This window comes from Hyperolius riggenbachi, chromosome 4 (assembly GCF_040937935.1).
Source record: "Hyperolius riggenbachi isolate aHypRig1 chromosome 4, aHypRig1.pri, whole genome shotgun sequence".
Taxonomy (NCBI): Eukaryota; Metazoa; Chordata; class Amphibia; order Anura; family Hyperoliidae; genus Hyperolius; species Hyperolius riggenbachi.
In genome coordinates this window covers 442,158,141-442,170,255 of record NC_090649.1, presented here as the reverse complement: position 1 = coordinate 442,170,255, position 12,115 = coordinate 442,158,141, and the positions used below count along the sequence as shown (strand labels likewise).

At 45.9% G+C, this 12,115-nt stretch overlaps 1 protein-coding gene across 1 annotated transcript in view; it reads right to left on the bottom strand.

Annotated features, from left to right (window-relative positions):
- Positions 1-1,083: 1,083 nt before the first annotated feature.
- The window catches only part of LOC137504330 (cullin-9-like), a 34,392-nt gene continuing 23,360 nt past the window's right edge, over positions 1,084-12,115 (bottom strand). Inside the window, exons 20-30 of the mRNA XM_068232602.1 lie at positions 11,914-12,047; positions 11,664-11,834; positions 11,374-11,480; positions 11,113-11,295; positions 10,261-10,418; positions 8,945-9,149; positions 7,927-8,098; positions 6,306-6,448; positions 5,254-5,368; positions 4,847-5,028; positions 1,084-2,164 (exon numbers count right to left, since the gene is read on the bottom strand). Coding sequence (XP_068088703.1) covers positions 1,847-2,164; positions 4,847-5,028; positions 5,254-5,368; positions 6,306-6,448; positions 7,927-8,098; positions 8,945-9,149; positions 10,261-10,418; positions 11,113-11,295; positions 11,374-11,480; positions 11,664-11,834; positions 11,914-12,047 — 1,888 coding nt within the window. The 3' untranslated portion in view covers positions 1,084-1,846. The remainder of the gene's footprint in view (positions 2,165-4,846; positions 5,029-5,253; positions 5,369-6,305; positions 6,449-7,926; positions 8,099-8,944; positions 9,150-10,260; positions 10,419-11,112; positions 11,296-11,373; positions 11,481-11,663; positions 11,835-11,913; positions 12,048-12,115) is intronic.

The window sequence follows — 12,115 nt, the reverse complement described above, 5'->3', positions numbered from 1 at the left end:
TGGCTCGGGATCACTTTAAACTGCTGCCATTGCAACTCATAAAAGGTTCTGTAACATTTGTATTTTTACCTCACTCGATGCCTTTTATGTGCTACCTCACTCGTTCCTTAAAGTGTACCCAAGGCGACATGGCAGGATGAGATACACATGTGTATGTACAGTACAAAACATTAATAGCCAGGCTGTTTTGCTTAGCTGCCAAAAAGAGTTGGAATGCAAGTGACAGCTTTTTGTCTTGTCAGTACCTTGTCAGGAATATAGTAAACCTCACTGATAAGCAAATTACAGCCATTAAAGTTTTCCTGGCAGAAAACAACTGCTGAGGACAGGGGAGAGATAAAAAAAGGTCAATAGTTAATGTAATTAAACTCAGGGATACTTAATAGCATGCCATAAATCAGAGACAATGAAAACATTCAATCTGCTCTGTAAATGTTTAAATATAAAATAAAACCATGGGACATCTAAAAAAAAAGAAGTCATTTTTAGGAGTAGGAGGATAGATATAATTGTTTAACTCATCAGTTTATTTTCACCTCGGGTTCACTTTAAACCGTCTGCTGGTACACCCTACGCATGATTTATTTAAATTAAGTCTACCTAATGATTTTTAAGGTGTATTTTTACCTTTTAAATCTTCTGCCATCGTTGGGGGGAGTGGAATAAGCAGGCTCATTACCTGGCTGACCAACCTTATATAAAAGTGCTGCAGATCAGTTCCAGTCAACCTACGAGCAAGCATAGTCTGCTGCGAAACCCGTTAGCCTATCTGCTCCTTTATGTAAAGACAGCCTTTGTATCATCGTATGATTGAATAGATTATTATTCTTTCTATAAATGGAGTCAGCGCAGATTTCTTCTTTGCTTACCGAGGCTGGCAGCCTTTGACGCACGCACCTCGGGGAAGGCAGGAAGCAGTGAGCGGCCATTTTATGCATCGTCTTGTTTGGTGTTGTTGGAAAAATCGGAAATCAATTTCTGAACATGAAAATGAATAGAATGACCATTTGCCACTTTTATCACTTTGTCACCAATTCTTATTTCAGCTATAAAGTCATTTATTACAGGCTGGATCTTTATCTACAATAAATGTTATTTTATTTGTATAATTGCATTTAGATTCTTATGTCCTCATAGAGGATGGACTGACAGGACTTTCTGCACGTTTCTGTATAATAACAATGATCCTCTGCAGAATACAGACCTAGTAATACAGATACAGTATATTCAGATTGCCACCTCTCCCAGGATTTTATGGCTGTTTCTGTGACATGCAGTGCACTCATTTCCTGCCCCCAGAGACATGACAGGAAGTTACAACAGCTCTCCACAGGGATTGTTTCTCCTAACCCTTGTTCCTGGTCTTTTCTGGTGTCTTTGGTCACATTAACAGGAAGTGGCGGGAAAGCTGTCCAGTAAGGCCACAGAATACAGTAAAAACATGATAGAAGTTCAGCCTCCTCTATTAATGCTGGTCCTACCCCCACACAATCTCCCTTCCTCATTACTACTGCTGACCCCACCCCCAAACAACCTCACCTCCCCTCCCACACAACCTCACCTCACCCATTATTATTGCTGCTCCCACACAACCTCATTTCAACCGTTATTACTGCTGCTCCCACCCCCACACAACCTCGCCTCCCACATAATTACTGCTGCTCCCACACAACCTCACCACACGTTATTACTGCTGCTCCCACCCCACATAACCTCACCTCACTCATTATTACTGCTGCTCCCACCCCCACATGAAGAATGAGAAGTCTGCTGTAGATTTGGTCCAGCCCTTGCAGGCAGCTGGCATTACATTTTGCCCCATGTGGGGGTCGGTCTGGGGTAAGCGTTACTCTGGATATCGGAACGTTCTGAATGTCGGCCGCTCTTCTGGCACAGGCCCAACATTGGAAGTTATCTTTCGAACGCTGCAGAATTCAGACACTTGTGGGGGGATGGGCGTGATCACCTCAGTGTGTGACATCATTGGGGGCAGTGGAGGAGGTGCTGCGGCAGTCTCTTGTTTACGGTAAAGGATGAGGGGATTGCTCGCCTTCCTGTGAATGGCTCCTTCTCTGAGCAGACGCATTACGAGTGACAGAACATCTGTGGCACCGCAGTCAGGAGAGGACACCGCCACCTTCTGCTTCCGGTAAGAATCCAGCACCTGTTCCGGGATAAATCAGCAGATAAAACCCATCGCTGGTCACATGACATTACCAGACACAATGACAACGATTAGCCATGCTCCTAGCTGGCCGTGTATAATTGCCATACGGGTGTCTACTCATCTGTGTCATCCATGAAGCAGTTTGGCAGTAGGGTGGGGAGGGGGAATAGTGAATAGATTGTCCTATAAATCTCATTCTGATCAGTGAGGGAAGAAACAAGTTCCATCAGACACTGCAGTTGGTTCAGATTTATTAAAAAGGTCAAAATAGTGTGAACCACAACGTGTAAAATCCTTTCATTCAAACGGAAGGTGCATTATTTCTGGATAAAATAGCTGTCCTAGCATATCAGAGGGTGGTGGTGGGTGCAGGGCAAAAAAAAAAAAAAAAAAAAGGAGGAGCCTAACGGCCGTCTTCCGAAGCTGATCAGCTAGGCTCCTCTTTTTTGCCCTGCACCCACCACCACCCTCTGATATGGTAGGACATCTATCTTATCCAGAAATATTGATTTTGTCATCTTAGCACAAGCTGTTTCTTATGACTAATGCACCTACCTTTGAAGGAAAGGATTTTACATGTTGTGGTTCACACTATTTTAAACTTTGAATAAATCTGAACCAACTGCAGTGCCTGATGGAACTTGTTTCTTCCCTCACTGATCCATGTTTTGTATCTGCTACTAACATCATGAGCACGCAGTCATTCTGATCAAGATGGTATCTGGATGTTTTATACCTCCTGTCCCTGCATCAATACCCTCATACCTGACTTGTCATTTAAAGGACTGTAAGTCTTGTAGTGCCGCAGACCACACACACTTTTTAAATCTCATTCTGATACAGGTTTGTATATAAAACTTAGAAGGGCAGTTAGAACTACATGGAGAGCCCTGAAGAGGGACTTTCCCTTTTTTGGAGAGGATTTATAAACGTTTGCGCGTAGACTGGATGATGAAGAGGTGTTAAATCCCATACATTTACATTATTTCAGAGAGTCCCGAAAATGGGAATTCTCTAAAATGCTGGTGATATATGGCGATTTTCCACACCCATCCGCTGGCTCATACGTTCCTTCTATCTGAGGACTTATGGCTATAATTAGTTATCAGTGAAAGTGACACTATTGTCATTGGCGTACTGGAATTGTTAACCCTTACAGTGAGGAAAATAAAAATGAAACAGGCTTGGTAGTGTTTATACACGTTTATCTCATGTCATTTCAGGCACCCTTTAAAAAGGTAAACATGTACAGTCAGTACATGCCAAATGCTACTCAGAACTAGGCTGTGAACTTATTCTCTCTGAACGGGTTAAGATTTTAGGTAATAAATGATACTTTATCTGCAGTCAGGCAGCAGTGTAATTATCACTGATAATTAATACATAGCCATAAAACTCCTGCATGGCTAGCAAACACTTGTTTAGACAGAATGTTTGATAATTGAATATTTTTCTGAATGGGAACTGAATAATGATGAAAAAAAGGCCATCATTCATCTGAGACAATAAAGACATGAGACCTGCACTTTTAAGTTTTAGACACAATATAAGACTGTGAGACTCCAGGAAGGCTCTATTTAAGATTAAGATTTTATATACAAACTAGTAGACCTAAACCCGTTTAAAAACGGGCTCTAGGTCTCTGTGACACCGCCGCATGTTTGTGTGCATGCGCGCTCACCCGTCCGCCATGCACACGCCCGCCAGGCTCCCTCCTCCTGTCCCAACGCTGTCAGTGCTGCACATGCGCAGTAGCGCAAACATACGGACACAGGGACAGGATGACGCAGGGACAGTTAGGGTTTTATTATATAGGATATTTATCTCCGCAGTCAATCATCAGTTCAGGTTTGCATTAAGATCCAGTCTTCTAATGGGTCAAGACAGATATTTTCTTCCTGAACCGGAACTAGCTGCGGATTCGAATCAATGGGGTAGATGCATATACCTGTGGCAATATTGCCGTGCACAGACCCGAATAAAGGGATCATTACTACGGTAACGCATGTTACTAGTGACAGTTACCATAGCCACAGTCACACTACTCGAATACCGCGGATCATGCTAATGGCGTATCTCATGGTACTGCTGTCGGAAAGGAGTAAAGCCAGAAACTCACTAGGAGCGATTTCTAATCGCTAGCGATTTGAAAAAGCGCTTGCTAATGCAATGCTATGGGGGATTTTTATAAAATCACATCGCTCCAGTGGGATCACACCCATAGCATTACATTAGCATGAGTTTTCAAATCGCAAAACGCTCAGAAAATCGCTCCTAGTGGGTTTCTGGCCTAATATTGCCTGCACTATCTGTGCACTGCAATATTATCACAAGTATATGCATCAGGCCACGTGGCCATTATCCGATCACCTTTTTTCCTGGAGTTTCTCCCAGGAGATAATTTTTTACTTTTCAGCACTCAGCAATTGAAAAAGAAGGAGGTGAACAAGTTCTGCCAAAATGATTCCAAGTATTTACTTGCTTGCTGGGGGTTTACTTTATTGATAAGGTGTGAAAATATCACCTAGGAGAGAATAATTGCATGAGGCCCAATGTGCTCAGCTGACAACCTGCCTAAATGTTCCCCAGGCAATCATCACCCCCGGCCAATCAATGAAGCTACTGGCAACTCCTGGAGGTCATGTGACCAGAAGATGAACAACACTGAACACGACGCACCTTCAGCACCAGCATGTCAATATGAATGCCCCGCCCCTCATCCATCACTCGGCCAATCAGCTCCAGCAAGACACGCCTCTTCTCCTCCATCTCGGCAGCTTGTATATCAGTCCGGTCAGGTGTAAGTTTGAGGACGCTACTGGAACCACCGCAAAGCGCAGGTGTGTTGACATACAACCCTTCTGAAATACAGAATATGAAAGATGCACTCCAGTGGCTCTATAAACTTGTATTTACGTAAACGTTCAGCAAATACACAACATATTTCAGGGTCTGCCCCTTTCTCACGTGTACAAGCATAAAAAACTGCACTTTTATAAGCATGTTCACATTAACCCCATAGGGAAAAGTTCTGAACTGGTCACTACACACATTAGGTGTCTACTCGCAAAGAAAGCCTCACTCACTAGTTTCTTCACAGACTTTCAGGATTCCTTTCTGCCCCTTGAGAGCCTCCAGCGAATCCCTCAGCAGCTTGTCAGAGATCCCCTTCCACCGTGCAATCGCCTCTTCCGAGATTTCCTATAAGATGGAGCAACAGCTAGTTAGCCGGAGGGAGGAGTTATTAAACACAGACACTCACACAATCCATGGAAGTCTTCCATCAAACTCAAGATGGGAAACGGCATTGTATGCAGGAGCTGAACAGAAGAAAGTGTAAAGACTGTGCTAGTGCTGTACAAGGTGATCAAAAGCTTGCATGGTGAGCAGGAGTTGTGAGGGGAAAACAGGAGAACTACATGGTGAGCAAGTTGTACAGGGTGAGAAGGAGCTGCACATAGTGAGCAGGAGTTATACAGAGTGAACAGGAGCTTGCATGGTAAGCAGGAATTGTACAGGGTGAGCAGGAACAGTATGTGGGGAGCAGAAGTTGTACAGGGTGATCAGGAGCAGGATGTGGTGAGCAGAAGTTGTACAGGGTGAGTGGGAGCTGCCATAGTGAGCGGAGTTATACAGGGTAAGCAGGAGCTTGCATAGTGAGCAGGAACTGCACATTGTCATCAGAAGTTATACAGGGTGAGCAGAAGTTGTACAAGGTGAGCAGAAGCTGTACAAGGTGAGATTAAATTGTACGAGTATTTGTACGATGCATGAGCTGTACAAGGGTAGAAGGGGTAAGTGGAAGCGGCACATAGTGTGCATGAACTGTACAGGGTGAGCAGGAGCTGTAAAGGGTGAGCAGGAGTTGTACATAAGCAGGGCTATACACGATCTACAGGGACTGTAGAGACTGGGTTAAGTGAAGCTGTACAAGGTAAATGTGAGAAGAAGGACTTGGTTACATGGGATGCTATGGGCGGCATGTCAAATTTTCCTCCATGTGTCATATTTAGGTCAGAGTTCTAGAGCTAAAAATACAGAAAGCATGATAACGGCACAAGACAAATGAGAAACATCATGGTCGGGGCTTCAGAACCTCCACCTCTGGCTGGCGTATAAGATATTTTGTGTCTCTCACCTCCTTATCGTTAAACTGCAGCAATATGAACATCTGCAGGGTGGAGACTTGGAGGATCACATTCCCGTACTGGACTTCAGCATTTCCCAACCACGTCCATTGCAGCTGCCCTGACTGAGGAACATCGGCTGAGACTGGTGGACCTGTAAGAAGAGGACATGTATACACAAAGGTACAGCCACACCTTGCACTATCTACAGGCAGTAGTACAGTCAGTACAGTGGCTGTGCGGCTGTAGTGACCCCTGCCATACTATAATTAAACTATCAGGCAAGCAAACCTGTTAGGCAGAATTCACACCACTCTGTATGATAACCACGCACATTTTTTCACTCTTTTTTTTTTTCACTACACACATTTACTTGCGTGTGCGGTCTCCAAGAAGACACAAAACGCGCCTACAACACAAACTAAAAGAATTGCATATAGTGTGTTGATTAACAGTGGGCTCGCGTTTTGTGATGCTGTGAGACACACCTAAACTTTGACAAATGTGAACCCTGCCTTACACTTCTTAAAACTTAGGAACAAAGTTTAAGATGGTTTTGTCCACCCTGAAAGGTTCTTTCTGCCCTGGACTTCTTAAAGTGAACCTCCGGAGTAAAAATCTACTCCGCAGAACTGAAAAGGCTTGGTGTTTCTTTAACAGTTTCACAGCATCAGAACTTTTGTTTTTCTTACCAAAGCATCATTTTTAGCTACATTTTTAGCTAAGCTCCACCCATCAAAGAAAAAAAGCCCGGGCTTTTTTTCCCTGATGCTGTGCAGAGCATGATGGGATTTCCTACGTTGTTAATCACATTGCCTAGCAAATGGGAGAGGTGCTCAGGACACAGGACAGTTGGAACTGTGTCTCATGCTCCCTGTTACCTTTCAACCAAAAAGATGGCTGCCATCATAAAATCAAACATTTGCCTGTTCTTTTAAAACAGTGTGGGTAAGAGATTATATTACCTATTTTAATTAACATAACTAATGTAACTTAACCCCCTTGGCGGTAATCCCGAGCTGAGCTCGGGGTATGCCGCCGGAGGTCGCCGCTCAGGCCCTGCTGGGCCGATTTTCAATCTGAAAAAAGCAGCACACGCAGCCGGCACTTTGCCAGCCGCGTGTGCTGCCCGATCGCCGCCGCTCCGCGGCAATCCGCCGCGTGCAGCGGCGAAAGAGGGTCCCCCCAGCCGCCCGAGCCCAGTGCAGCCGGAACAAACAGTTCCGGCCGGCGCTAGGGGCTGGATCGGGCGGCTCTGACGTCAGGACGTCGACTGACGTCCATGACGTCACTCCGCTCGTCGCCATGGCGACGAGGAAAGCGAAACAAGATAGGCCGCTCATTGCGGCCTATCTTGTTACTTTCGATTGCCGGAGGCGATCGAAAGTACGCTTCCGGAGCGCCCTCTAGTGGGCTTTCATGCAGCCAACTTTCAGTTGGCTGCATGAAATAGTTTTTTTTTAATTTAAAAAAAACCCTCCCGCAGCCTCCCTGGCGATTTTAATAGAACGCCAGGGAGGTTAATGACAGTATGTTTGTTTAGGCTGGAGTTCCTCTTTAAGCTTTCTTTTTTCACAAAGACAAAGGTGAAATTGCACAGCTACCAATTGGTGTTGCCAGTGTCTCACTCACGTTTCTTGTAGATATTGGTGAAACTCCGGAGAGGATCAGTGAGAGAACAAGGAAAATACTTCTGTGGATCGTCTAGAAATGTGTGATCATAAATTGGCCAACACTGCGAGGCGAGGACACAAACCTCAACATCTACACTGCCATCCTCTGTACAATCATCTTCTGCACTCACCTGGAGACAAACACAACTGAGTTATACAAGGATAGGTCACTAAAAGCACTCAATGTAATGTAAATACAGTGCCTTCTATTCAAAACATTGCCTTTCTCTTGCTCACTGCAGCACTATCGGTCTCATTCCAGTTCACCAAACCACCTTACATGCCCCACCATTCTGCCACCTCATCTCCTCCTCCACCACAAGCTCAGACTTCTCTCCCATGCATCTCACCCCCACCATCACCTCAAACTTCTCTCTCATGCATCTTATCCTCCACCACCACCTCAGACTTCTCTCCCGTGCATCTCATCTCCTCCCCATCATCACCTCACACTTCTCTCACATGCATCTTATCAACTCCTCCACCATCACCTTACACTTCTCTCCAGTGCATCTCATCTCCTCCACCATTACCTCACACTTCTCTCCCATGCATCTCACCTCCACCATCACCCCACACTTCTTTTCCGTGCATCTCATTTCCTTCCCAACCATCAACTCAGACGTCTCTCCTATGCATCTCATATCCTCCTCCATCACTTCACACTCCCTGTGTATCTCATCTCCACCATCACCTCCTGTGGATCTCATCTCCTCAAACATCACCATAGATGTTTTTCCTGTGCATCTCATCACCTCCTCCACCATCACCTCGCACTTCTCTCCCGTGTATCTCATTTCCTCCAACACCATTGCTTCACACTTCTCTCCCATTCTTCTCATCTCCTCCTCCACCATTATCTCACACTTCTCTCCAGTGCATCTCATCACCCACCATCTCATCCCCCATCATCACCTTAGACTTCCCTCCTGTGCATCTCATCTGCTACACTCCGATCCCACCCATTCTCATCTCACCATCTCCTCCTCTTCAGATAAAAGGCTGCTGTCCAGCTCCTGAAGACGATACAGGTGTTGATCTCTCTGAAAACATTTGGCTTCCTGCAGGTTTTTAAGCATCTGTTGAGGAAACCGATTTGGGAAACAAATACCAATATGATCGACCACCGAATTCTCCAACCAGAAGGGACCAAGAGAGAGGAGGCGGTCAGCCAGGTAAAGCCTGCAGTGCAAAACATCATGGTAAATTAATACATCTTCTGTAGTGAGAGAGAGATGTGAATTCATACACAATGGCCCATATGCAATTCAATTTTTCTCCTGAGTTTTCTACTAGGTGATATTTTCACAACTTGTCATAAAATACCTTTTATGCCACAAGCAAGTACGAGAATACTCAAAATAAATTTTATAGTACTTTTACTCCAACTTTTGAGAACTTTTTCAATTGTAAAATGCTGAACGTTAGTTTAACCTCCTTAGCGGTATGGACGCATTGTTACGTCCATTACCGCCGGAGGTCGCCGCTCAGGCCCTGCTGGGCCGATCTTCATCAAGTAAAAAGCAGCACACGCAGCCGGCACTTTGCCAGCCGCAGGTGCTACCTGATCGCCGCCGCTGTGCAGCGATCCGCCGCGAGCAGCGGCGAAAGAGGGTCCCCCCAGCCGCCGAGCCCTGCGCAGCCGGACCAATCAGTTCCGGCCAGCGCTAAGGGCTGGATCGGAGACGGCTGACGTCCATGACGTCACTCCGCTCGTCGCTATGGCGACAAGGTAAGCGAAACAAGGGAGGCTGCTCATTGCGGCCTTCCTTGTTAATTCTGATCGCCGGAGGTTAAAGAGAAGATGAAAATTATCTCCTAGGAGATAACGCAGGTGAAAAAGGTAATTGCATATGGGCAATGGTCTCTGAAGCGAAGTGATCTTCTCCTGAGCTGAAGGTAATCAGAGAACCATAAAAGAACCAGCAAACCTGGCGCATAGTTAACTTGAAAAGTTAGCAGTTTTAGAAAGGTCATACTAAACAGCAGTGAAAGTTGTTGAAAGTCCTAGAATAGCAGATGTGAGTCTGCTGTCATATGAAAAAAATCACATTCAGACATTTCCCATATGTGCAAATCTCATTGTTGTCCCATATGTGCAGCCCTTATTATTGTCCCATATGTGCAGCACTCAATGTTCCATATGGCCCAGGTGATGGCTCCTGAATCCTTAGTTCCTAATAGCACAGAATGTATAACAAATCCCGATTAGGTTTCCCGGATAACTGATAGTGTACATTAATATGCAGCTTTGGAGAAGTCCTGGAAATACACCTCCTCAATGTTTACTTACCTGTAGAAATGCTCAAAGGAATTGGCAAGTTCCAGATCTGACAAGAAAATTACAAACTCCAGAAACTGCTGCAGCTGCTCCAATGATTGGACGTCTGTAGAGTCCGAGCGAATCGCAACAATCTGCTGGTCGATATACCGTGCAAACTGCTCTGTCACCTGAAATGTACATTTACCATTAATATTTGCAGCTGCACACAGACACTGAGGCTGTACCCCAGACACACACACAAGGGGGAGCTGTACCCCAGACACACACAAGGGGGAGCTGTACCCCAGACACACACAAGGGGGAGCTGTACCCCAGACACACACAATGGGAGCCAGGGCCGGGCCGAGACAGAGGCGAGAGAGGCTCCAGCCTCAGGGCGCAGTGTAGGAGGGGACGCACAACTCATTCAGCTATTATTCCCCTATTGTGTTTGAAGCAGAGAGAAATAAGATAAGGGGATACATGGCAGTGACTGCAAGCCAGATAACCAGAGATTAAGGTGTTGGGGGCCCTGGGGCACCTCTTAGACTAATAGCAATCAGTGTGTGACTGCTGGGGTGGGAGGGATGGAGGGGCGCACTTTGGTGTCTCAGCCTTGAGTGCTGGAGGACCTTGTCCCGGCTCTGAGGGGAGCTGTACCCCAGACACATACAGACAGGTGGGAGCGGTACGCCAGACACACACAAGGGAGAGCTGTACCCCAGACATACACAAGGGGGAGCTGTACCCAAAACACAGACACACATAAGGGGGAGCTGTACCACAAATAGGCCATCTATGCTAAGTAAATTACATAGGATATTAAACAACAAACACAGTAGGGTACAATATACTACAGATCTCTGGTACACACAAACTTACATGTAAGGCAGTCAGGAATGAAAGCTGTAAAAGTCCCTTGCAAAATCCCTGCTGCAGGCCGTGTAGAAAGCAAGTGTGCTGACCAAACATCTCTTCCATGGCCTGCCTGAGAGCCAGGTACATAGAGCAGAGCCGCTGCACAAGATCCACATCATCCCACGACTTCTCCATAAAGCTCAGCACCTAGTGGACACAAGGGGGGGTTACACTTAACATTGCACCCAGCCTAATCTTACTGAACAATGACAGAGCCACACCCACCTGCCTCTGAACCACTTCCTGCCAACACTGAGCAATCCCAGCCCTACTGCTGATATTCGAGCTGGCTGTGCTCACTGACATTGTTGAGGCATCCCGCTTCTTCCCATCTATAAGAGAGGAGAGGGTTAGGTGGGAGGTCACCTGTGTTGGACGCCCATGTGCTCTCACCACCAAGCTGTAACTGCTGAAATACACTAACCATTACTCTAGTTCCCACCTCTGGTCATACAGAGGAGACCAACATGGCCTTCCCTAGGACATATAATGTACTTAATCGACAATACACTCACTACTTCTGCTTGGAGACTTTAGCACAGCTGTGTCGAGTTGGTTGGTGTCCACACGGACCAACAGATGAGTTAGTCTGCGCACACGGGAATTGAACTTTGGACGTACAGAGCCCTGACTGTTCTCCAAGTAACGTGTGAGGAGCCACCCAAGTGGACTAATTCCTCCGGAATCTGGAAAGAGATGAAGCTGCTGTGTTATAAACATACCTGGAGAGGTCAACCCCTGGATGAATCCCTAGAAGCTCCATACCTGAGGAAGCAATACTCTGCACTAGGGGGGAAATCAGCGCTTCCCAACATGTCCGACCCAAAGCCTGAGCCGCCTCATCATCTGGTAGAAAACGGTCTGCAAACTCCCGTTCATGTGACAATGCCCGGTTCAACCTGAAACAGAGGAAGTCACGCAGACATGTGGTAGATATTAATACAATAATAGTAGAACATGGACACTA